This window comes from Electrona antarctica (assembly GCF_951216825.1).
Source record: "Electrona antarctica genome assembly, chromosome: 11".
Taxonomy (NCBI): Eukaryota; Metazoa; Chordata; class Actinopteri; order Myctophiformes; family Myctophidae; genus Electrona; species Electrona antarctica.
In genome coordinates this window covers 8,179,602-8,206,310 of record NC_136792.1, presented here as the reverse complement: position 1 = coordinate 8,206,310, position 26,709 = coordinate 8,179,602, and the positions used below count along the sequence as shown (strand labels likewise).

General features: G+C 44.3%; 1 protein-coding gene across 4 annotated transcripts in view; it reads left to right on the top strand.

Annotated features, from left to right (window-relative positions):
* LOC306932413 (kinase suppressor of Ras 1-like) overlaps positions 1-24,043 on the top strand; it is a 66,327-nt gene extending 42,284 nt beyond the window's left edge. For 3 of the 4 annotated variants that reach the window (XM_079514212.1, XM_079514215.1, XM_079514214.1), the window contains 19 exons: positions 3,708-3,855; positions 4,601-5,054; positions 6,937-7,100; positions 8,461-8,530; positions 9,930-10,013; positions 10,132-10,193; positions 10,696-10,808; positions 11,033-11,207; positions 12,291-12,332; positions 13,826-13,883; positions 14,513-14,564; positions 15,450-15,710; positions 16,718-16,914; positions 18,413-18,509; positions 18,627-18,760; positions 18,952-19,083; positions 20,780-20,915; positions 21,350-21,483; positions 22,256-24,043. In XM_079514212.1, the coding sequence (XP_079370338.1) occupies positions 3,708-3,855; positions 4,601-5,054; positions 6,937-7,100; positions 8,461-8,530; positions 9,930-10,013; positions 10,132-10,193; positions 10,696-10,808; positions 11,033-11,207; positions 12,291-12,332; positions 13,826-13,883; positions 14,513-14,564; positions 15,450-15,710; positions 16,718-16,914; positions 18,413-18,509; positions 18,627-18,760; positions 18,952-19,083; positions 20,780-20,915; positions 21,350-21,483; positions 22,256-22,343 (2,601 nt within the window). In that variant the 3' untranslated portion in view covers positions 22,344-24,043. The remainder of the gene's footprint in view (positions 1-3,707; positions 3,856-4,600; positions 5,055-6,936; positions 7,101-8,460; positions 8,531-9,929; positions 10,014-10,131; positions 10,194-10,695; positions 10,809-11,032; positions 11,208-12,290; positions 12,333-13,825; positions 13,884-14,512; positions 14,565-15,449; positions 15,711-16,717; positions 16,915-18,412; positions 18,510-18,626; positions 18,761-18,951; positions 19,084-20,779; positions 20,916-21,349; positions 21,484-22,255) is intronic. The other variant, XM_079514213.1, reaches the window with a different exon arrangement.
* Positions 24,044-26,709: the final 2,666 nt, after the last annotated feature.

Here is a 26,709-nt window from a genome sequence, read left to right as displayed (position 1 = left end):
CGGCTTTCCGGAACCGGGCCGGCACCCTGGGCGCGTTCCTGTGGGTCTGGAACTTACAGGGACCCCCACACGGAGTTGCACCACTCACTTCACACGGGTGTGATTTTCATATTTGGTGGCTTTTATGCCTTTGTTCTGAGGTTGGGGTTCGATCCCCGGGCCGGGTCATTCCAAAGACTATACAAATGGGACCAAATGCCTCCCTGCTTGGCTCTCAGCAGCATTGGGGGTACAGTAAGTCCCTGTGACATACCAGCGTCATCTCCAGGGGGTGTACTTGTACATCAATCAGCCTCATGCTACAGAAACAGGAGATAGGCTCCTGCCCCTATGGGCCACATGGCTCAGCAAGGCTTTACTTAACCTAGAATACTTACAGTGGAGGAACAGGAAACGGGAGAGAGTCAGGGAGTGAAATGCAGCAAGAGTCCGCCATCTACTTACAGGTGTCCACATTGAACCCATCCTAAGGAAAAGGAGCAGGAGTTACTGTAAAGGGTTTTTCCGTCGGTTTTCCGAAAGACGCGTCCAGTGTGCAGGGACCTTAAGTGTCTTGCTCAGGAACACTTGGACATATTGCTGAGGCCTGGGAATGGGATCGAACCTGGGACCTCTGGCTTCTCAGGCGGGCTCGCTAACAGTACATTTGTAACCCATTTTTCACCCATGTGTCAATTATCTAATGTGATCCTGGGGGGCCAACCTGGGGAGAACAACGGACTTGAACTCATGCTTCCTTCATGCATGAGTGTCCATGTTGCTCCTTTACACCTGACAGGGGGGTGTTTCCCTGGTTGGACGTAGCGCGTGGAAGGAAAACAGGAATTTTCCATTTCTATGAATGCAAATCATCAGGCTGTCACTTTGTATTACAGCTTGACTCGTTTGCTCGCTAGGTTCCTGTGTCTTCCAAGTTGAACTGAAACCACACAGTGATCCGCTTTTCTCCTGAGAATGACTCCTTGCAATCTGTTTAGACTCGTCCTGGCTTTAACCTCGACCTACCTCCTGTTCATGCCGATGTGTAATGTGCGTCATCTGATGAACTAAAACATCAGCTGACTCGTCTGTTTACGTGCTTGCTCTGTGCGAGTTGCTTTTGGATGCACACAGTGGTCAAGTGTTCTGTCGTTGGTAATGGAATCAGCGGGATAAACATAGCATGCTGACATTCACAGGGCCAGGGCTGGACGGCGCAAATGGTAAATAAGCTATTATGTCACACTCCTAAGATGCTCTGACTCCCTAGTCCTACTGGGAGTGGGCTGACAGGGTGGTCAGTGACATTAAGATGCTCTGACTCCCTAGTCCTACTGGGAGTGGGCTGACAGCAGGCTGGCGGGTGGTCAGTGACATAGGAGATTGTTCATAGTAGTAGTCACTTAACACATTTTGTGCCCAAAACGTCTGTGGACGTCCTGGGTATTACCGCACGTGCATAGCCCAAGACGTCTGTGGACGTCTTTCAAAAAAAAAAAATCAAAAACACTTTTTTTTTAACACGTGGTGCCAAAGTTTGTGTTTTCGCCATTGAGAATGCATTTGGCGTTTAAATTAAATAACTCAGAAACTATAAAACATTTCAAAGTAAAAAGTTCCAGCATGTGTCTCCACAGTCAGCTGAATTATAAAAAATGTGAATGGATTTTCTAGGTGAAAGTGATTTTGGGCAGTATTGCGTGGGCTCTCAATGTGTTAACAGGCTAAACATATCTCTGTCAGCCCCGTTTCTGTCCTTCCTGTCTTCTCTTCTTTTCCTGCCATGTCTACTGTAAATACAATCCATTTCTATGCGTATACGCCTCTCTTTGGTATGTTTAATCTGTTCTATGTGCGTTTTAATCTGTTGCTCGCAGCTCTTGTAGTATCTGGTCCCTCCACTCTCATAAATTAAAAAAATATTTCTTCTTCTTCTTTCTCAAAATTGTTCAGCCCACTATCAATCTTTCTCTCTCTGTTTTATTGCCCCTCCTATGTTCCAGCTTCCAGGGTTTGTGTAACTGTAAACAAACATTGAAGACAAAAGTGTGTGTAAACAAACATTGAAGACAAAAGTGAGGACGCAAATTGTGATTAGCCAGAATGAGTTGTATGATGATAAGAGCACCCCTCACTTCACACGGGTGTTAGCCCCTCCTATATTCAGCTTTTGGTGTGTGTGCACAAACTTTGTCCTACTCCGACCGACTCGACACCGGGCACGTGCACCCCTGTGGTGGTGTGGAACGCATGTGTCGAATTTGAAGTCGGTGGGGCGAACGGTTCCCGAGTTACGTGGATTACACACAGACAGAGACTTGGTGCCTTTACTGTATAGATAGAGATAGTGTCTGAGCAAATGTCTATTTTACGTCATGATAATGTACGATGTATGTATGATCAGAGCCATCTAATAGAAGAGTTGCGATATTGAGGGGGCAGAAAACAGCCCGGTCACGTGGTTCATGTACTCGCGCGAGCCCATAGACTCCAATGCATTCCGTAAACTTCCAGTTGTCCCCATGCTCAATGTAGGAGAGCTGCCATTGGACTGAAGCCCCATGAAGTGAACAGAGTTTGCGTAACTCTGTCTTACTCTATGGCTCTGTGTATGATAAGAGTGCCCCTCACTTCACACAGGTGTGATTTGTTTTTCAATCCTTTGAGCTATATTAGCATGCCATATGGCACACATGTGTTGCTAAAGCATAACAGTACATTGTTGTAGTACGTACATTTAATATCTCTCTCTCCCTCTCCCTCTCCCTCTCCCTCTCCCTCTCCCTCTCCCTCTCCCTCTCCCTCTCCCTCTCCTTCTCCCCCTCTCTCTCCTTCTCTCTCTCTCTCTCCCTCTCCCTCTCTCTCTCCCTCCCCCTCTCCCTCTCCCCCTCTCTCTCTCTCTCTCTCTCTCTCTCTCTCCCTCCCCCTCTCCCTCTCCCTCTCCCCCTCTCTCTCCCTCTCCCTCCCTCCCTCTCTCTCTCCCTCTCCCTCTCCCTCTCCCTCTCCCTCTCCCTCCCCCCCTCTCCCTCTCCCTCTCTCTCTCTCTCTCTCTCTCTCTCCTTCTCCCCCTCTCTCTCCTTCTCTCTCTCTCTCTCCCTCTCCCTCTCTCTCTCCCTCCCCCTCTCCCTCTCCCCCTCTCTCTCTCTCTCTCTCTCTCTCCCTCTCCCTCTCTCTCTCCCTCCCCCTCTCCCTCTCCCCCTCTCTCTCTCTCTCTCTCTCTCCCTCCCCCTCTCCCTCTCCCTCTCCCCCTCTCTCTCCCTCTCCCTCCCTCCCTCTCTCTCTCCCTCCCCCTCTCCCTCTCCCTCTCCCCCTCTCTCTCCCTCTCCCTCCCTCCCTCTCTCTCTCTCTCTCTCCCTCTCCCTCTCCCTCTCCCTCTCCCTCTCCCTCTCCCTCCCCCTCTCCCTCCCTCTCTCTCTCCCTCTCCCTCTCCCTCTCCCTCTCCCTCTCCCTCTCCCTCTCCCTCCCCCCCTCTCCCTCCCCCCCTCTCCCTCTCCCTCTCCCTCTCTCTTCCCCCTCCCCCTCCCTCTCCCTCTCCATCCCTCCCTCTCTCCCTCTCCCTCCCCCTCCCCCTCCCTCCCTCTCCCTCTCCCTCCCCCTCCCCCTCCCTCCCTCTCTCTCCCCCCCCCCCCCCCCCCTCTCCCTCCCTCTCCCTCTCTCCCTCTCTCTCCCTCTCCCCCTCCCCCTCTCCCCCTCCCTCTCTCTCTCCCCCCTGCGTTCCACCTGTGCAGGCTGTACCAGAGAAGCTGTCTCTAGATGCCTTACTGCAGATGTCCAGTTCCCAGGTGCGGGACGCCATGAGAAGACTGGGCTCTAGCTCCGAGGAGTGTTCTCGCCTCACCGCTGCCCTCTCCTGTCTGAAGAGCGCCACTGAGACAGGTGAACGTGTGACCTTTTGCAGGGCCATAAATGTTGCGTTCCCAGCTGGTCATGTGATTACAGTGATGTAAACATGACTGATCACCCTCAGGCCTGTGAGCAGAGCCAGTTGAAACATTGTCTGAATTTAAACACACAGCTTTTCTTTTCAGGGAATTATGAACTGTACTGAATGTCTACCAGGATTCTGTTTTGCCCAAGGGTCATTTAAACATTTGTGACCAGATTTGACTGAGGGGCTGCCATCGTGCAACCTCCAGCTTTTCATTTATTCGTTCATTTTTACTTATTTATATTTTATCCAAAATGAGTTAATAACACAGGCAGACTCTTCACATACTAGAGCATGTCTGAAATTAATGTCAGCGCTGAAATCGACGTCGACGTCGATGTAAATATGAAATAAATGCTTAAACACTAGGTGTAATGTTAGAGTCCACAGAAGTGAACATTTCAAGGCTGTTCTCTCAACTCTCTGTTTCTCTGCAAGACATTACTCTATAAGCCACATCTCCAAAACTGGAGGGTCAAACTGAACAACCAATTTGTCAATTTGTAGCTATAATTCCCTGCTTTCATATGACATGAAAAAAAACGAAAATTCAAAAAAATCCAATGGCGCTCCCTCAGTCAAATGTGGCCACATTTGTGTGTTGTAATACAGCTAGCAGGGGAAGATCATATTAAGATGTATGTGTGTTGCCTTATTCATAACGTGTATGCATGTTTTGACCTTCTGCCCTAGGTGGTGACCCTAGGGAGGATGCAGGACCCTGGAGCTCAGACGGGTCGGTGCGTCGGGACAGTGCCAACTCCACCCACCTCCTCAAACCACAACCCTGCTCCGTCACGAGCCCACCCGGCCCCCAGGGCCCCAACTCCTCCTTCACCCTGCCCCACGCTACCAAGTCTAAACCGGCGGGGAAGAGCAACACTCACGGCCGCTCCATCTCCATATCGGTGGTGCCCTGCTCCGACCACCACCAGGGCCCTTACATCTATGCCGAGAACATAGATGTAAGGACATTCACCCCTCCCTTCACCCCGCCCTCCAAGCGCCGCGCTGCCAAGCTCACCCGCACGCCGCCGCCCTCCTCCCGCAAGCTGCTGCAGCTCCTGCCCAACATCACGCTGACGCGCAGCAAGAGCCACGAATCCCAGCTGGCCAACCGCATCGAGGAGCCCGCAACCCTCAGCAAGTGGGTAACGTCTGAGTGATTTTTTTTTTTTTTGCGTTTGTTTTGGACATGGTCACACATTATTATGATATCGTTCCTAGGACAGTGGTTCCCAAAGTGGGGTCCGGGGACCCCCAGGGGTACCTGAGGGAGTACCAGGGGGGACCCAGCTAAATGATAGTTTGGAACCAAATGGACCCTTATGGGTCTGTAACTCAGAGAGTGTACAAATGGAACCAAATGGACCCTAACGGGTCCATTTGGTTCCATTTGTACACTCTCAGAGTTAAATTAACATTGATTTTACAATTTAAATTGGGGGTCCCAGAGATAGAAATGTCATCAAATGGGGGTCCGTAGACTAATGCACGTCAAACTGGGGGTCCTTGAAATTAAATGGGTTGAAAATCACTGCTAGAGACATACAAATATTTTCTCATGGGGGGTCCTTGGCATATCTTTTCAAATGGGGGTCCGCGGGCTATTTAGTGTCAATTTGGGGGTCCTTGACATGAAATAGTTTGGGAACCACTGTCCTAGGACACTACCTCAACGGGAACCACTGTCCTAGGACACTACCTCAACGGGAACCACTGTCCTAGGACACGACCTCAACGGGTCAAACTGCAACTCTGAGGTGGGGACTGTATCCACAGTCAGTTGGAACTTAGGGCCCTATTTAGCTTTTTTGTCATTTCTGAGCGGTGCAGCCGCTCCTGTGCACATCTTTGTGTCAGTCTGTCCGCTTGAACACGGAATGTGCCCATTATGATAGGACATCATGCTGTTGACGTCATCAGATGTCGTCATTGTGATAAAAGGCACCGCTCACTTGACACGAGTGTGATTTTTTACTATTTAGAAAAACATCTACAAGCTCACAAAGGGTCGATGTAGATTGGCTATTTGAACAATTTATAATGACTGTTTTTGAGTGGTGTAAACCACTCCTACAACTGGCTTTTGTGTGCAGAAAAAAATGAGCATGGTTGCTATGTTCAAAATAATTTCTGACGTAATTAAATCACACCCGGGTGAACTGGATGACCGTAGCAACCATGCTCATTTTTTCTGCACAAAAAAAGCCAGTTGTGAAATCACATCCGGGTGTATTACGTCAGACATTACGTCAGACCACAGCTGATCATGCTATATAAAACCTTACACCACTCAGTTCACACGGGTGTGATTTTTTTGAAAATAATGGCTAAAATGTTTAGGCATGAGGGCTGAGATATGTTTTGGGTTAACCCTAACCTTTTATTGGAGGAGAATGACAGGAAGCAGGAGAGAGATGGGGAGTGACACGCAGTAAAGGTCGTCGGGCTTGGGAATGAAACCCGCGAATCGCTGTCGGGCTACATTAGAGCCTATGGGCAGTATTATGCCTTAGTACCAGGTCTTATGACTTAACTTAAGACCTGGAGGCGTGGTCAATGCTGTTTGGCCACTCAGAATAGCCAAATGGCATTGATCACGCCTCTAGGTCTTAAGTTAAGTAATAAGACCTGGTACTTAAGACACGCATAATACTGCCCATGTGGTATCTATGCACATTATGACATTATCCACTCGGCCATTGGCGTCCCGTAGTACAGTAGGTCCAAGGGCTAATTCTGACCACTGCGATCTTTCTCCACAACGTCCTAATGCTGTCGTATGATGGTGCGTCGCGTGCCGAAAATAGCAGACCTGCAAGCTGACAGCGAGGCGCAAACCACAGCATGTTGTAAGGTTGTAAATCAGCCATTTTCATAGCGTTACACCGCTGTAAGACGAAGAATAAACCTGTTTCGTCTTTGGTCTAAACTAACAGCCACCGCTGTAAGACGAAGAATAAACCTGTTTCGTCTTTGGTCTAAACTAACAGCCACCGCTGCATCTGGTTTCTTTCCCGCCACAGGGCCGCTAAGAAGAACAAGCTGCTGCTGAACGTCCAGATCAATGGCAGTGGGAACAGCTGTGAGGATCCAGCCATGCGCTCACCCCAGCTCTCTGCACGGACCCCCGGCCCGGCCCCCGCCACGGCGCCTTACACCCTCCCTGGCACTCCCACCCTCCTAGAGAGTGAGTCCTAATGGTGACATGCAGTAGAAGGACACATTGGTCCGGCTTTGTATAAATTAACCCATTTTGGACTGAGGTCGATTCTACAAATGTCTTCTAAATCCTGATAGTTTTCTTGAAAAATCTATGTTTCTATGTCAGTGGTTCTCAAACTATTTCATGTCAAGGACCCCTAGAATTATATGTAATTGGCCGCCGACCCCCATCTGAAAATATGTTGTTCCAGGGGAACCCCCCAGAAGCAGAGATTTGAGTTAAAAACATTCGCTCTGAAAGAATATATATTCAAAGATTTGCGCCACATTTTCACGATTTTTCAAAAATAGCAGAACTACAAGTTCAGCTTGTAGATCTGCTATTTTTCAACAGCTAAAGCATAACGTAATGCTTAAAACACCAAAAGGGGTTCCCGCCCCAAAATGGGTTAATTTTGACAACAAAGTTTGATTTAGTTTAGAGCCCAAACCACACCATTGGGTCACCATGCAACTCCTTGCAGCCAAACGGTTGCGAGTAGATGCATGTAGACGCATGTCGTTGCAAGCAACCACAGCTCCTTTTCATTTAATTACTTGCGCCACACCACGCGCCGACGTGCAACAGGATATATCGCACCGCTGCGATGAACGCTAAAACCGTTTTGTTGCGTCTCGACCCATTGGTGTGGTTTGTGCTTTAAAATAAAATTCCATTTAGTTTTATTCATATTTTAGTCATCAGTTTTTGGTCTAGTTTTAGTTGACTAAAATAACGTATGGTTTTAGTTGACTAAATCAACTGTAGTTGATTAAAAATAAAATGTATGTATTTTGGCGTGATTTACACTTACACCAAAAATAGCCAAACTACTCGCAATGCGTCGCACTGCGTTGTGAGTTCTACTGGATCTCTTCTCCACTAGTCCTTCCCTAACATTTTTGTCACATTTTTATTTGTTGATGAAATTGTCAATATATTTAGTCATAATGTTTTGGCATCATAGCTTAGTTTTTATTTTATTTATTTTTTGTTAGGAAAAAAGTTAGAGAGGTGTTACATTGTAACACCTCTCTCTCTATTTGCTGTTTTTCCACTCACATAGCATCCTTTTTAGAATGACAACAGAAATCCTAAGTAAAACAATTGAACATTAAGGGATAATCTCTATTAATCTGGGAGAATTGTAGGCCTAGTATTATTTTTGTTTTTAACTACAAAATGAACTATCCCTTTAACACAGGACTACAGAGTACAGACAAATGACATACTAGACTCACATGAGTGCAACAGGACATTGCACAACACATGGTAAACCAACCCAGACAGCAGACAGTTTCTCAACCTAAAACGAATGAATATCTTTTTCTCATGTTCTCTATAGATAATCTGGCCATGCACAGGAATTCTCCCCAAACTATGAGGAGAGACATTGGCCTGGCGGTTACACACAGGTGGGTTTCCCTGCACAGTCACACGTGTCTACTAGCTTTCTGTCAGAAAATGGAGGCATGGTGGTTTCTGTCCAAACCCTGTGCTAGCCAGGTTAGCACAGCAATGTGAGAGGCGAGGAACTGTTGGTCACCAGTGGCGTGCACAGACATTTAGAGGGGCAGGTGCTCAAGTTAAAAAAGGGCACCTTGTGCAGCGCGTGGAACCGGCCGGTTGCCTTAATCCATTTTGGGCGGGAACCCCTTTTGGTGTTAGCATTATGTTATGCTTTAGCTATTGAAAAATAGCAGATCTACAAGCTCATAGCGCGCCACCGAGTGGCGCGCTACGAGCTTGTAGGTCTGCTATTTAAAAAAAAAAGAAAAAAAAAAGTTTTTTTTTTTTTTTCCAAAAGGGCACATTGCCAAAAGGGCAGGGGGTGCTCTAGCACCCCCTAGTGTCTATATGTGCACGCCACTGTGTGGTTGTTCACATAGCATTCACATTCCACCAGTAGACCATGCTGATTTGTCTCACTTACTGACACAGTGAGGGTTTAAAACCAGAGCAAATAACAGGAGGCTAAGAAAACCCACTTTGGCAACACACCCATTGCAGAATTCCTGCATCGGTCTGGTGAGAATGGCGCCGTGTGAGAATCCAGGAATCCGAGCTATGCAGCACTACTGCCCAACCCTCTGTTTATCTTACTGGACAGTGTGTGTTTATTCATTTTTAATCTGGGCTGAAAGCCTGGATAAGGGAGATAGATGTCCCCTGAGAAGTATTTGGGTGGTGATTTAAGGTGGAAATCCTGACGTCGAGCAAATGTTCCCTTGACGCTTGTCATCCTAGTTTAATACGAGTCCATTTAATACCAATTGACATAACAACTTGCCCTCTGTTTTCTCAATTGCTAGGCTATTTTACTTTTTTTTAGAAACGTATTGAATTCCACCTGTATAGAGCGTCGCAGTCCCGCTCCCCTCGAGAGACCCGGAAAAGAATTCCCCGTTCATTTTCCTCATAGACTTTTCAAAAAGTATTTATTTAAAGACCTTTGAAGCGTCGTACAAAGCCAAACACAATTTTTGGGGCCTAACAAATTATTAGAAAGAAGAAAAAAAATACACTTTTTTCCCCTTGTTTTTCTTCTTATTAATTATTTGTTTGGTCCATTGTTTGTTGTCATGATTTGTCACAACTCGAGTTGGCTTTGTACGACTGCTTAAAAGGTCTTTAAATAAATACTTTTTGAAATGTCTATGGGAAAAATGCATTGGGAATTATTTCCTGGGCCTGGCGTCGTCATGAAAGGGGGCGGGACTGCGACACTCTATACAGCATGCTAGTGCTTAATAAAGAAAAAGAAAAGTATAAGCTAAGAAGTAAATCATAATTCTTACCATGTTTCTGTCGTAGGTTCTCCACAAAGTCCTGGCTTTCTCAGACCTGCCAAGTGTGTCACAAGAGCATGATGTTTGGCGTAAAATGTAAACACTGCAAGTAAGTAGCGCGCTATGCTCTTATCTTCTACACAGCAGACGTAATTCCTGGTCTATTTTTACACTTTAAGAGGCAAAGTAGCTCTTGCAAACATATTCACATCCATCTCTTTGTATAGGTTAAAGTGCCACAACAAATGTACCAAGGAAGCTCCTCCTTGTCGGATATCATTTCTACCACGTAAGGAAATCTTTCTGTTGACAGTAAATTAAGATATTGATACGTGATGTCGTAGTAAAGTACAGGATCAGATCTGTAGGTAGAAATTGTGCTCTAAACCGAACACAAGTGATCACTACTTTAGCTGTACTGTAATTGTACAAGTGTATGTAATAACTGTGTTTTAGGTTAAAAGTGATTCTGTTATTGGGGCTTAGCTACTGCCCTCCCCCTTCCCATCGCTGTTCAATAAGATCATGACCTCTCAAGAAGGCTAATCTGTTGGTATTAGTCAACGTCATGATTAATGTTTTGTTTGCTATATTATACAAAATGTTAACTTTCTATAGAGGAGGCTATATAGGCCTACCGGTACATGCCCGCACACATAATCAAACTAAGGTCTTTGTGGTTGCATGGTCAGGGTTTCAGCAGCTTGCGCCACCACGTCACCCTGACCCTGCACTATGTACAGTACTGTGCAATTTCGTATGAATGTCATTAGTGTCGCTCTGACTTTCAGTGCAAAGAATGCGCAGGGCAGAGTCTGTTCCATCAGACATCAACAATCAAATCGATCGAACGGCAGAGCTGCCACTCCAGTTCGGAACCTTACCAAAAGCAATAACGAAGAAGGTACAGTATGGAATAGATTTAGTACTAAACCTGCTACTCCAATGACAGCGCTTATGAAGTGCAGCTGTTGAACGTTTTTAATGTCATTTCAACTGTGTGTGTGTGTGTGTGTGTGTGTGTGTGTGTGTGTGTGTGTGTGTGTGTGTGTGTGTGTGTGTGTGTGTGTGTGTGTGTGTGTGTGTGTGTGTGTGTGTGTGTGTGTGTGTGTGTGTGTGTGTGTGCAGGACCTCCCTCCCACATTGAACCAGCTGGACTCCAGCAGTAACCCTTCGTCTGCCACGTCCTCCACGCCCTCCTCCCCGGCCCCCTTCCAGCAGAGTGACCCCCCCAGTGTCAGCGCCACCCCTCCCGCTAACCCTTCACCCCAGGGTCCCAGGGACAGCCGCTTCCACTTCCCAGGTCAGCACCGGCCGGGCCACCCTGCCTCTCTCTCTCTCTCACACCGTGCACCAGTGCTCATCACACACACACTCCCCTGACAACACTGCACCACCAGGGGGCACACTCGCGATGACTACGCTAAAGTCTCTCTAGAAGCATTAGTATTCTAAACGAGAGGCATGTTGAAGTCAGAAATGAAGACAGAAGTATGTGGCCATCTGGTCAAAACCATGGAGAGCTCCCTAGATTAGGAGATACGAGGCATTCTTATTCTTTCTGAGCCGTAAACCAAGGACTGTCTATAGAGGACGAGATGCGAAGGCCACCGTAGACCGTACGGGCGACGCCATGTTGCTCCATGGTGCTCCATGGAAGGAAAGAAACATGCGCAGTTGAGACCAAGGAAGCTGAACGCGGAAGTGTTGGCTGCATATAGCCCATTGCGCATGTTTCTTTCCTTCCATGGAGCACCATGGAGCAACATGGCGTCGCCTGTACGGTCTTCGCGTCTCGTCCTCTTTAGACAGTCCTTGCCGTAAACAAGGAAGTGAACGGCAGTGCGCATGCGACAGCAAGGAGTATGGTGCAGAAGGAGAGGCCAACCCCCCAACATTTTTTATTTTCAATCAATGGAAAACCGCTATAACGTGTGTACACGTCCACTGGATCCATCGGTTGGATTAGATATGACGTTTTTGTGCACGTCCTACAGTCTGAATGTATTCATATAATTATAACACTTTTACTAGACTGCATGCACTGTTCCCAACACGTTATGTTGTGGTTTGAGTTCAGTATGATTCTCGTAACGCTTATTCACTCATTCTGAAGGTTCTTGTGAGGGAAATGTATTTTTATACCTTCAAGTCATGTTGGACCCTATACTTATTCTCCTTCCACCATGATGTTGTCTTCCCACTAACAACCTGTCTCGCAGCTCTGATCTCAGTCTAACATAGATTATAAGTTCTGCATGCTTCAGTGGTGCAAACCAGCTTCAATGTGCTACAAGAAGTTGATTTCTGTGGTGCTTTATTTTCAACTCAATTATTCCTCTCCTAACCCCCTGTTTCTCCAATCATATCCGATCTGTCCCACTAGCCGCCTGTTATATACAGCCTAGACAACAGTTTGTCTTTCCTGGTGAGTTAACAACTGTCCACTGTGTGTGTGCGTGTGCGTGTGTGTGCACGCTTGTACACCATGCATGTACCGGTCTAATCTGCCACAGTACTAAAACCTCTCTCTCCTTGGAGTTAATTTGATCCACTTGTTTACAGAACTGTCAAAGCTCTGCTGCTGTTCCTTTGGTTTAGAACAGGGGTCCTCAACGTTTTTGGCCGGGGACCCCCGGAAATGCTTTGGCAATGTCTCGGGACCCCCGCCCCGCCCCCTCCCGACCCCCAATATAAATTGACTGCTACAATAACCTTAAACCATTTTGGGCGGGAACCCCTTTTGGTGTTTTAAGCATTGTTATAATTTAGCTATTGAAAAATAGCAGATCTACAAGCTCATAGCGCGCCACCGAGTGGCGCGCTACGAGCTTGTAGGTGTGCTATTTTTTAAAAATCGTGAAAATAAAATTAAAAAAAAAATCTTTTTTTTTCTTTTTTCTTTTGAAAATAATTTGGGGACCCCCTAAAATAATTTGGCGACCCCCCGAGGGGTCGCGACTCACGGGTTGAGAACCCCTGGTTTACAGGGTGGGGTTCAGCCAAACAGTGTTGTGTTGTGGGTGGATGTTGTTGACATGATGTGCAGTGCTGTCACAGTCCCAGTGCCACCTTTGCCTCTGTTGTTTATGCTTGTGCTTTGTTATTGTAGTCGGGCAGCCGGGGGTTGTGGGGTGGGAAATTTGGTATATAGTTTTTTTTTTTTTATTGGCCTAAAATATTGTCTATATACATACATTCATGAATCCACTTGCTGACCGGCTGTCGGTATTGAGCAATCTTTTTTATAGGGGTTTATATGTGACCATAACATTGACATAAGGCAAAAATGTCAGAATTTGATTATGCTTTAAATAGCATGTGACATGTCAAACTAGGGGGTTTTCATGATTCTGAGTCCATTCCAAGCATTAGTTTTGCACAAAAAACGGCCATTGCAATCATCACAAATGTGATGAAGTCAGCACATTTTTGGGAATTTGGGCACATTTGGGCAAGTGGCAAAACTAATGCTTGAAATGTATTCAGAATCATGAAAACCCCTTAGTTTGACATACATAAAGCATAATGAAAATGTGAAAAATGCCTTGCATAGGATGTTAATGGTATGGTCACATATAAACTCCTATTAAAAACAATTGCTCAATGCCAACAGCCGGTCAGCAAGTGGATTCATGAATGTATGTATATAGACAATATTTTAGGCCAATAAAGAAGACCATATACCAAATTTCCCACTTTAAACAAAAGAAGCCTGTCGGCTGCCCTATTGAGAAAGATTGCCCACTGTTGCCCTCTGGTGGGCAAACGCTGAGGCTGAACAAGAAGCACCCTTGTGAAAATGAATTTAGCATTGAAAACATTTTCATTGTTTGATGTTGAATGGTATATTTATCTAGCAGGATGACTATAGTGTATTTATATCTATATCTTATTCTCAACTTCTTGGTTTTCCAACAGATGTCCCCTCGTCTCCGTATAATGTTGGTCTGCATTCTGATGATTACCCTGACTCTGGGTAAGACAAAGCAACAGTACAACATTTTCTGTTTGTTGGAACCTCTTAAAATAATATAATATATGTAATCAGCCCCGTTAAATGTTTTTTTGTATCTAAGTCAAGCATTGCTGAAGCAGGTGCATTCATGGTTGATTATTAACCAAATTAAACCTTGAGTCCTTGACCCCTTTTAATTATTGACCAGAAAGGCCAGTGATGGCCAATAACATGTTTTATTAGAGGACTTGACAGCTTTGGAGAAAGCTATTCCTCTTTCTGCTACTGCTAGGTCTGTAATGACGAACACTCATCAACTTCTTTGGTATATAACTGTTACTGAGTGTCCAGCACTTTGACTCAACACCCTTGTTTTAAATGTGCTCTATAAATGAATTACATTGGATAGTCAGAAACAAGAGAGCAGTGTTTGTCTCATCCTTCATTCCTTGGTGACAGAGATGTTCTTTTGAGTAAATAACAAACATTTAGATAAACAGGATAATTGTATGACCATCTATAATTGTATGACCATATCATTATTTTAGTATTCTGAATCCTTCTAGAGTCTAGACTTCTAAAGTAATTCAATACTGTTGATGTTAGATGGATAGTATTTAACCACTAAATCTCCTGGTTGCTTCTTACAGAGTACATTCGGCCACAACTGAGACGCAGCTTACAGAACAGCAGGGATTAGTGGTGAGTATCTGACAAAAAATCACACCAAATAAACACAGATACATACATACATCAAACTATAAAGGACTTTTATATGCATTTTAAGTTCCTATAGGTGGCCTATCAATTTTTTTTCCCCTGATCACAAAAGATCAGGAAAAAACTTCCCAACCCCTCATACAATGTCACTATTTAATTATTAATTCATATTAATATAACATTAGCAGCAATGTATGCCAAGAATGTGGGACCACGGGATCCAGCAATTTAACCTACAGCCTACTGTCTGTCCCTCCATTAAAAAAATCTAAAATAAAGGCGAAAGCCACAAAAAAACATTAAAAAAAAAATGTTCGCTCTGAAAGAATATATATTAAAAGATTATATGTAAATATTAATAAACTAAATCTTTCAAAGTAGGTCAAGGTCAAAGTTTAGCCCTATGCTGGGCGAATTTATGGACATGTGGCGTGCCATGGGTATACTGTAGCATGTCTTTCATACGTTCCAGAATTTTCCAAACCCGAGTTGTGGATGCTACAGTACTACCAAAATGCCACCCACCCATGTCATATCCAAACCTCTCATTTCCTTGCTTACTGCTGTCTCCCATTTCCAGTGGCGTGCACAGATAGACACTAGGGGTGCTAGAGCACCCCCTGCCCTTTTGGCAATGTGCCCTTTTTTTTTTTTTTGTACAGTGTACACTGTACAGTATGTGGACCATGGTGACATTGATCAATTCTTAATAAAAAGCTTCTAATATATTATTTAGTCCCCAGAATCTATAAATCTCACACTATTTAGGCAACCGGCCGGTTCCACGCGCTGCACAAGGTGCCCTTTTTTTTCCTTGAGCACCTGCCCCTCTAAATGTCTGTGCACGCCACTGCCCATTTCATGCAGGAAGAGGAGGCTGAAGAGGATTACCCAGGAGAGGATGAGGAAGGAGTGGAGCCGTGTTGCAGAGAGAAGGGCCACCCCGAGGGGGAGTATGACGGGGATGAACTGGAGGACCTTCCAAGCACGGGCTGCCGGCGTACCAACAGGGGACGCCGCATGCAGGGGGGAGGCCCCATCTCCCGCCAAGCCAGCCAAAACAGCGTGTACCTCCAGGAGTGGGACATACCCTATGATGAGCTGTGGATAGGCGAACTCATTGGCAAGGTGAGAATACACGAATGCAAAGGAGACACTTCAGGGTTTTAATGTAAAGTGCTACCAATCACCTGTGACTGTGGCATTTATATATATATATATATATATATATATATATATTATCATTCAGGAAGGTAGAAACATTGTCAAGTAATCACAGTGCAAGTCCACCTCAACAATCAACTATGACAATGACTTTATTTTAATAGCACTTTTCATCTAGTTGACTAGAATCCCTCAATGCCCGGTTTAGACCACATATATACCGTAGTGTCCCTATTCTGGGCATGATGTCATCATAGATTTTCCCATTTCACAACGTGTCTCAACACATTGTGAGCTTGTAGATCGCTAAGAGATTTGGTGTGAAGGAGAAAAAAAGGAGGGAGCCAAGTCACAGACGGTGTTACTCTGAGGTCATAGCAGGCACCGGAAATGTAGACATTTGTATGCACTGTTGTCCTTGTGGACAATGGACACAGATAAGAAAGCTCCACCCACAGTGCTTTAAACTATTTTTAAACCCTCATCATCATCATCATACTATCATTCAATCAATGTCTGTCTGTCTGAATGTGTGTGTGTCTGTCTGTCAGAAACACCACCATATCTCCTCACCGCATGCACCAATCGCTCCCACTTTTCACACAGGCATTGACCATAATAATATGGAGGTCTTAACTTAATTTAACAAATTATAAATGAATAATGAATTTATTAGTGAATTAAAAATGTGAAAACGCACCCAGGGCGCAGTACCCCCTGCGGCCACAGGGGGAAGGGCAATATCTCACAACGGGTAAGGGCTAGTTCAAGTAAATGATGCAGGCTCACAATAATATAGCATTAGCTGGCTTTGTATGTTTATGAATTGTATTTGAATTGTGGCCGAGTCTGAAGAAGAGCCTTGTGCTCGAAACATCACACAGATCATTCTGGTACAATAAAAAGCATCTGTCCATCTTCCTTATGAATTGTAGTTAACCGTTGAGTCTTATGCAACGTTTGGATCGTAGGGTCGTTGGGGGAAGGTCCACAAGGGCCGCTGGCACGGGGAAGTGGCCATCCGCCTGCTGGAGATCGATGCAAACAACCAGGATCACCTGAAACTGTTCAAGAAGGAAGTGATGAACTACAGGCAGACCCGCCATGAGAACGTGGTCCTTTTCATGGGAGCCTGTATGGCTCCGCCTCACCTCGCCATCATCACCAGGTCAGTGGACGCTACACACCAAATTATGTTAAACCATTCTGACCTGAGATCAGATTATAAAAATGTCTGTTTGAAAATGACAGTTTCCTGAAAAGGCTATGTTTCTATGTCAGTCGTTCTTCGATTTTTCAAAAATAGCAGACCTAGAAGCTCGTAGCGCGCCACTCGGTGGCGCGCTATGAGCTCGTAGATCTGCTATTTTTCAATAGCTAAAGCATAACATAATGCTAACACCAAAAGGGGTTCCCAACCCCAAATGGGTTTTAACACTCTATACTACTGCAGTGCATTGAAGCTGAAAAAAGTATCAACATTCATAGAATTTGTTTGTATTTACACAATGGATGGATCGACGGATGAACATAATACTGCAGCGTTCCTCCACCTTTTTCATTTCAAGGACTTGATTTTGCATTAGGCCTCAGGAGGTTTTTTTTTATATATCTGGGACGTCAATCTATATAAAAAACGTGTTTTTAATGTCACTCTGGGAGTAAAGGTCCTTACAAATCAGGAGAGATGGAACATTAGGATCCATCTAGGTCCTAGCCTGGAGGCTGGAACTCACCTATGCTTTTTATGGCATAGGCAGCTCCCGGCAGGATCCGCCGGGAGAAACTATGCGCACCTGCGCGACATGAGAGAGAGAGGAGTGTGTGTGTGTACATGTGTCTGTGTGTGTCAATTTAACAAAGGTGCAGACGATCAGAAATCAGAAAAGAGTGAGAGATGTTTGCACTACTCTATGCCGAATTGAAGTGGACTCGGACCCAGACTTTTTTTTTCTCCCTGGAAAGAAAAACGTCTGCGTTTCCGAGGCGGGTCCTAACTATCAGTCCTTTATCTGGGGACTCCCTGGAACCCCTTTGAAGACCACTGGGGGTGCCGTAACCCTACGTTGAGAACCAGTGTTATACTACATTTAATTTAAAAACAAAAGTTTAGTTTTTTGTTCTTGATGTATAAAGTACATAATCATGTCTCAGTGATCTGTGCAGTTTTTGGTTTAGACTAGTCATTGGTTAGACCAGTCATTAGTCCAACAAATACAACCTATCTCAAACCCTCACCCTAAACCTAACCTCCCACGGGGCAGCACACCTAAACCTAACCTTAACCCATGTCTAACCAATGACTAGTCTAAACTAAGTATGCATCCCAACCTTAACCCATGTCTAACCAATGACTAGTCTAAACTAAGTATGCATCCCAACCTTAACCCATGTCTAACCAATGACTAGTCTAAACTAAGTATGCACCCTGACCCCATCTGTGCATGTGTCAATATATATTTTTTTGCTTTTTTGCTTTTTCTGCCTTTATTGATAGGATGAAAGTAGTCTGACAGGAAATAGGGAGAGAGATGTAAGACACGCGGCAAATGCCGTCGGGCTGGCTCAGCAGCCTAGCTGCTCAGACGGTTGAGCCGATACTCACATTGCATCGTTTAAGGTTACTGTTCAAGTAACCTTTATTCATCTGTTGTTTTTCCTCATAGTTTCTGTACAGGCCGAACATTATTCTCTGTTGTAAGAGATCCCAAAAACACACTGGACATCAACAAGACCAGACAAATCGCTCAGGAGATCGTAAAGGTACGAACCTTCCAGCTTCAAACCCCAACTGTGTCGGGATTTATTTTGTAGTGATTTATTTTAATTTATATTATTTAAAAAGATATTATGATAACGTAGATTTTTTTCTCTTCTCAGGGAATGGGTTACTTGCATGCCAAAGGGATCGTGCACAAGGACCTGAAGTCTAAGAACGTGTTCTATGACACAAACAAAGTGGTCATCACAGACTTTGGTCTGTTTGGAATGTCAGGAGTGGTACAGGAGGGGAGGTACGAATACACTTCCATCTGCCGCTTTCTGAATAATGCTCGAGTTGAATAAGCGTACCTTACTATAACTGCTGTCTTAATGTGTGCGTGTGCGTGTGCGTGCGTGCGTGTGTGTGCGTGTGCGTGTGCGTGTGCGCGTGTGTGTGTGTGTGCGTGTGCGTGTGCGTGTGTGCGTGTGCGTGCGTTTACAGAAGGGAGAATGAACTGAGGCTGCCTCATGGTTGGATTTACTATCTGGCTCCAGAGATCGTTCGTAGGATGGGTCCGGCGACCGAGGAGGACCAGCTGCCTTTCTCCAATGCTGCTGATGTTTATGCTTTTGGGTATGTGTCCATCTTCTCAGACTTATTGAGAATCAATGGCAGCACAATATACAGAGTTGATTTAGTCAATCTGAGCAAGCACAATTTATATATTGTATAGACAACCATATTATATTTATAGGGTTTGCATTGCAGTGAGAAGAGTGTTTTGTGGAGAGACAGCGAGATCCTTTTTCTCTTGGTTTTGTGTCTAATAGTGTGACAGTAGTTATCTACCTAAACTAGTTTGCAGTATATATGGCCCAAGCGGCCATATACTATGTATGCTGTATAATGCATAGTACACAGTATACTTTGAGGTAGAGCGGGTGTTTGTTGACAATGTAAATAATTGTATGTTAATTATTAACAATGTTATGCACACTAGTTGCAATCCTTCTTCTATCCACTGTACTGTATCTACACTCCCTTTAAAACCACTTAAACCCCTATGGGATACCCCAGGGCTCTATAGTTGGCCTGCTCCTTTTTCCTCTACACAACCAAGTCTATTCACCCAAAATAGTTGATCTAAAAGCTCATAATGCCTTGTGATCCATTGTGAGGTTGTAGATCTGCTATTTTGCCAAATATTGGCCTCTAGAATAGGGATGATAGGTGTTGACTGTTGGGAGGGCTGGGTGCCTTGCAGCCCAACCAGTTAGTGCACTAACCTAGTGGTTCCCAAAGTGGGGTCCGGGGACCCCCAGCGGTACTTCAGGGAGTTCCAGGGGGACCCTCCCAAATGGACCCTTATGGGTCTGTAACTCTGAGAGTGTACAAATGGACTTGTACACTCTCAGAGTTAACTTTGATTTTACAATATAAATGGGGTCAATGCCAATAAATGGGGGTCTGTAGACTAATATTTATGTCAAACTGGGGGTCCTTGAAATTAAACGGGTTGAGAATCACTTGGTCTCTGGAATATATTTTCTAATGGGGGTCCGCGGGCTAATACATGTCGATCGGGGGGTCCTTGACATGAAAGGTTTGGGAACAACTGCACTAACCACATGCTCCCTGTGAGTTGCGTGGACCGAGGCTCACATCAAACTCCTGCTGTCTCCCCTCTCTATGCGACTATGCCCTCAATAAAGCTGAAAATGCTGGTCTCTAAACTTCCTCCCCCTGGCCAGCCGGGGCGCCTGATGGAGGGGAAAGGAACTGGTTGGAATAACGTGTTCCTTCCACACGCTACGTCCAACCAGGCAAACTCCCCCCTGTCAGGTGTAAAGGAGCAACTTGGACACTCAGGCATGAAGGAAGCATGAGTTCAAGTCCGTTGCTCTCCCCATGTCCCCCATATATGGGGACTAGGTTGGCGGAGGGTGTGTAGAGCCCAGGATCACATTAGATAATTGACACGGGTGAAAAATGGGTTACAAAATCGTGGGATAAAAGAATAATTCACTAATAAAGCTGAAAATGCCAAACAGACTAGTCAGTAAGCACTTAACTTGACTACACTTGCAGAGCTCAGCTGTTTTTACACTTTCAGGGTTAAATTATTATTATCATATTTTACTGTGCAGTTTTACTTGTGTATGCCGTTTTTTACAGCTGTGTTTAAACATTTTGATTCTTAGGCATTTTCTTACAACTTACAATTTAATTGGAACAACCACTGTTATGTACACTATTTAATATAGAATAATTAATCTCTGTAAACGTTGCAGTGGACTACAGTGTTCCTTGTTGTTTTTCCATTTCCTAGCACTATTTGGTATGAACTCCAGGCCAGAGATTGGCCGATGACCAATCAGCCGGCAGAGACTAAGATCTGGTTGGTCGGCAGTGGCGAGGGGATAAAGAAGGTGCTGGCAGAAGTTAGCCTGGGGAAGGAGGCCACAGTATGTATTATTATTATTGTATTATAATGCATTGTAGAACTATGTAGACTGGAAGAATTTATAGAGTAAATGTCCCATTTTGACCTGAGATCAGATTCTAAAAATGTCTTCTACATCCTGACAGTTTTCTGATTTTTCTCGATTTTTCAAAAATAGCAGACCTACAAGCTCGTAGCGCGCCACTCGGTGGCGTGATATGAGCTTGTAGATCTGCTATTTTTCAATAGCTAAAGCATAACATTATGCTAACACCAAAAGGGGTTCCCGCCCAAAATGTGTTAAATGTGAACATAAACAGAAGGTGATTTTTTTACATTAGTGTTAAATAGTAATATTTAACTGGATTGATTATTAGCCACTTAATAATAATGCTTGGAGTAACATCACAAATGGATTTGACTCGTAATAATGGCGCTGACTCCTGTCCTGTGCAGGAGATTCTATCTGCCTGTTGGTCCTTTGAGGTAGACGACAGGCCTTCCTTCGTCCAGCTCACCGACATGCTTGAGAAGTTGCCCAAGCTAAACCGCCGGCTCTCACACCCTGGACACTTCTGGAAGTCAACCGAGTATGTATCATAGAAGACCTGGGCAGTGGTGGTGCATCTGATTCAAAGTGTACCCTGATATTTGGAGAAAAAAAAGTAAAAGAGTCAAGATGAAAGGGTATTACAAAACCATAGAGTGTATGTGTAATAATAGAAATCCAATTGTAAATAATAGTACATGAGGGAGCAGTACCCCCCTGACTGACTAATAATGGTCAGTGTAATGTTATGAATAGGATTATGTAAAGTACAAAATCAACCTTTTTTTTATGAGAATAATGGAGTGAACTGCCTGCAGTGTTCTGTCCTGCTGAGAATGAATCAACCTGTTCTGAATGTGAAAACTATTTTTCCGATGGGAGGGATTTGCTGTTTTATTTGTTTGCTGGGCCTGCCTGTCCCATTTCCCTCGCCTTGCCTGGGTCCGTTGTTAGTGATCACACAGCTCTGCTGTGAGATTCACCACAGTGAGTGGACTGTACCATTTCTCCTCTTGTTTACCGGGTTTCGCTTCCTCTCTTGTCTTTCATCCTCTTGCTGGACTTTACTCTCCTCTGGATGTTTGGCTGACCCCCCCCCCCCCCTCCTCCCCCTCTCCACAACCCGTTCCTGTTCCACCTGGTCGCCACGGTGCCCTATATCCTGTGACTTCACATCCTCCTCCTTGCCTCTTGTCACCATGTTTGTTTTTTTATTGCGTGACATTTTCCACCACGCCGCCGCCACCTTCACTCCTGTCCTCCTCACTGTTCCCCTGCCACACCGCCACACTCCCTCGGTGTTCCACCCGAAGGCCCTGGGATCATCACCACTGTCTTCGAGACCACTGCTGTGAGGGCCTCCACTCTCGCTGTCCATACATGTATAAATACAACAGCTAAATCTGACCCTTTTCCTTATTTTTTTTTTGCAATTATGAACTGTTGACCCGCAAGTCTCCCTATTTTTGTCTTTGAACAATTTCTGGGTGTTACTGTAAATTAGCTGCTACATAGATCATTGCACCTACTGTATGTCACCTCATGCTTTTATCAGTAACACATTGGGTGACGCCATCTAAAGCCCAAACCACACCAATGCAACTCCTTGCATCTGCCATTGGGGACAATGGTTGCAAGGAGTTACGTGGCGAATCATTGGCGCGGTTTGGCCTTTATAGTTTGCATAGCACCTATACGTGCTTGCTTGTTTCTCCTGTCTAACCACTTCTCTCTTTCTCTATCTGCTGCTTGTCATTTTCAGTTCACTACTACTTGATCACATGGGTTGTACAATCCTTAACTTCTGTAATTATACCTCCTCTGCTGTCGGTTATAGCATTCAAATTGCAACACAGTCCCAAGTCACTGCAGTGAGTGAGCATAATGGTGACTGACAGGCAATGTAAAATAAAATGGCCTGTCACCGTGACACCTTTACAGTATGTGTAGTATGTACACATTGTTCTGAAGATAAAAGGACGTGTCCACAGGACATGTAAAAAGGAAACGTTTCAGTCGCCACTGGAATAAAACATGAACAGGTCGTTTCGAGGAAGCAATCTGATTGGTTGAAACAGCCTTCTAGCCGTGGTTCAAACGAGCACCACTCAAAACAAATAATTCAGCTGCTCTGTTCTCCCAGAGCACAGAAAACTCGGTGGCTAGGCTAGCTAGTTTCTTGGGACATTTGTGGCCGTCATTAAAAAAATATGTTTTTTCAGCGATTTTCTTAGTTTTAAGGGTAACTGCGCCTGCGGGCTCGTTCCTGCAGCATCGCAGGCGTGCATTAATGACGTTAAACCACCCCCTCGAGTGTAATATTGCTTAATTAAATGTCAAACCACTTTAGGGACATCGCCACGGTTGACTCTGTTGAGGGGGTCACATTACAATGGTTCATTGCCCATCACTCCACACAGTTGTTGGATGTCCTGCGATATACAGTACCCATATGTGTGGGTTTTTTAAAGATATTAATTTAGTTAAATTGATCCTCCCTGCAGTCTGCGTTAGTGGGTAATATTGGAGAGAATACACAAATATGGCACCTCACAGCTTGTGAATTTCAGCAGAGGGAAAAGGAAGCATGTGATATGTTTCAGTGTATAAGTGCATTTTCCTTAGTGCACGAGTGCATCATAGTGCAACGCATGCAGATTTGATGTGCCTGAATGTCATTGAATGGATAAGCAGAATTGAACTCAGTGAAACATTGTGATGTCTGATGGGAATGTGAACATCAATAACACAATAAATCATTCTAGATTTATATACTGTACATATGTATATAGAGTAGCATGTTTTTATTTAATGTACAGGTTGCATATTATATTTTGTTTGTACGAAGATTTTATATTGAAATGCATTTTTAATAGGTACCTCAACCCTATTTATGTACTGATCTTTATACAGATATTTTTCAGTACAAATACTGTAAAATTGTACATTTTATATGGGATTAATGGTGTTTTCTTTTTTTAAATGCGACGTGAGATGTTATTTTTGTACAGGATGTGGTTAAAGGATGTTGCTATAATATGACGTAGAAAACCGACTTCATGTTTGAACATTTTAAGCCAATAAAAATGAACTCCAGAGTCCAGTGATTTGTCTTTTGAAATGTTGCAGCGTTAAGTGTCATGCTCAGGGACAGGGACAGGGTCCAGGGACACTTGGACACAACAGGCTGGGCCGGGAGGCAAACGGCCTCTCAACCCACTCAAGCTACAGTTGCCCCCTTTCAACCTGGTGTCCCTATTTTGGTTCCCTTTTTTTTTTTTTTTTTTTTTTTAATGGCAGATCTAGCTCACAATTAACACGCCACATCGCCACATGGGAGCTTGTAGGTCGCCTATTTTTGCTGTGCAACATTGTACGATGAACTATAAAATAGGGTTTTAGTGGTTAAATAAATAAATAAATACAAGTACACAGTCGTCAAATCCAGATAGTTCATTTGGCTCTTATTAAGCCATAAACCACACCAAAGCGTCGAGACGGGACAAGTCAAGTTTTTAAGGTCAACCACACCAATGCAACTCATTGAGCTGCAATGAGTTGCATTGGTGTGGTTTGTCCCAAGGAGTCCCTACCGGTGTGGTTTGGGCTTTAGAGTTAAAAATGGACGCGGAAGGGTTACTTTGTAGCATTTGTTTTCGTGCCTTATCCTTGATAAGGGCCCATGCCATTGATCTTTCATGTTAAGTCACCCTTTGCTGTGTAGAGCATGCATTATAAACTATGGTCAAATAGCATCAACAAATAATCTACAGTCTCAGTAAATTAGCCTTTAATTCAAGTAGGCCTACATTTTATTTAGAGGGTGAATATAGGACTAATGTGCTACACCTTTTGAGTTTGTAGGGCTGCTATTTTCAAAATAATTTTGATGTTCTTTTGTGTGGTTAAGTGGTTAATGTCCAAAAGAATCACACCCGTGTGAAGTGAGGGGCACTCTTATCATCGTACATCATCCATTCATTGTCAATGGGAATTTGTCCTATACACTTTGTGTATAGGACAACAATAGCCGATTTGCTCGTCTACATGTGACGTAAATTCTCCATTCATTGTCAATGGGAATTTAATGTTTTGTGTAAGACGAAAATCTACACTATAGCTGAATATCCTTAAAAATCAGCAAGAAACATTTCAGCCAAGTTTGGTCTTCCTCACATTGACCTAGCCATGACCCATTGATTGATTGATTGATTGAAGTATTTAACATTTTGCAGAATTACAGTATATTTCCAGCACAACTCAATACAAAAACTGTCAACTCTGAGTGGACGACCAATAAAGCACTACGCTTGTTTACAAGAGGGTCCACCATGCAAGAAAACATATAGGCCTACAGTGAGGGGGAAAAGGGGTGCGTGGGGGATTCAGATTTTACGGGGGCCAGTTTCGAATTGCAGCCGTCCGTAGGTGCCCTTTGAGAGCATGTCATTAAGACATGTGAATCCCTCACATGTCTTAATGACTGCTGGTAGGGCGTTCCACATTTTTGTGGCATAGGAGCGAAATTAATTTAGTCCCTTGTTTGACATTAAGGAAGTATTAAGACACATAGGTATCTTAATCTTGTGCTAGGTATCGAATCTTGTGGACCAGACCCATTGCAAGATGCTGTACTTGCTGTGTCGTCAACCCTAAGCCATTACAGCCTGTCAAAGTGGGCAGGGGTGAGGTGGGTTCGAGGAGTGAGGCCAAGTAGTAGCCTGACCAGTTTGTTTTGGGAGTTCTGGAGCCATGTTTTAAGTAGCCTGGCTAATAAGCCAGACTAATATCACACAACACAATTTTTTTTTGCCAACGGCTGATTCGGTCTGGCCAGGCTATATAGCCAGGCTATGTTTTAAGGGCCATTTAGCTCCATCTCGAAAGTGATGGAAATAATAATCTGTGAACAGGTTGAAAAGTATCTTATCTTGCCACAAACAAACTAATGTACAAATTCCAATCTAAGCTTCAGAACACCCCACTCCACTGACACGTCATGCCTCCTCTATTTGAGTGACCACATCAGTCATGCTAGCAAATACTGAGGACAATGATGCAGATGCTATATGTAGGCCTATACTGTCTCTACATTTTTGGGTGGACATTATACACCAAATAGGCCTAAATGATAGATCAGATCGATCGATAGAGATATAGCTAAACCTGGGTGACACTTTGAACAGTGAATACTGAGTAGCTGCAGATCAATGATAGGCTCTTTGAATATGTTTTTCTCATATCCTGTATCTGCCAAAGCTTTATAATAATTAAAAAAACAAAAACTAAAAAGTAATAATTTGTGACTTGAGCCACATGTTCATCATTTAATGAGCAATGTAGAGAAAAACTCCACCAATAGGCTATATGCCTATATGCGATCAACTGTTGCATTCTGCATTTCTGTTTGATTATATTTCTAGACTAGATAAAGTGCCCCTCGGGGCACAGGTCTCCACCAGGCCAGGTCAGGTTGTAGCCTCCTGGTGGTGCTATAATAGGCCAATGTGAAAAGGGTGCCATTTGTCCTTACACCATTAATGGCAATTGGATGATTTGAGGCATTTTCTTCCAAAAATGTGTTTTGAAAAAATCCACCTGTTGGTGGCGCTATAACAGGCCAATGTGAAAAGGGTGGGGTATATTCCTCAGCCTAGTAGGAAAGTCTGTGAAAGATTTCAAGTAAATTGCACGCTGCATTCATGATTTGAGGCGTTTTGGTTCAAAAGGCCCAATCCTGCAAACTTTGAAAGCCTATGTTAGGCAA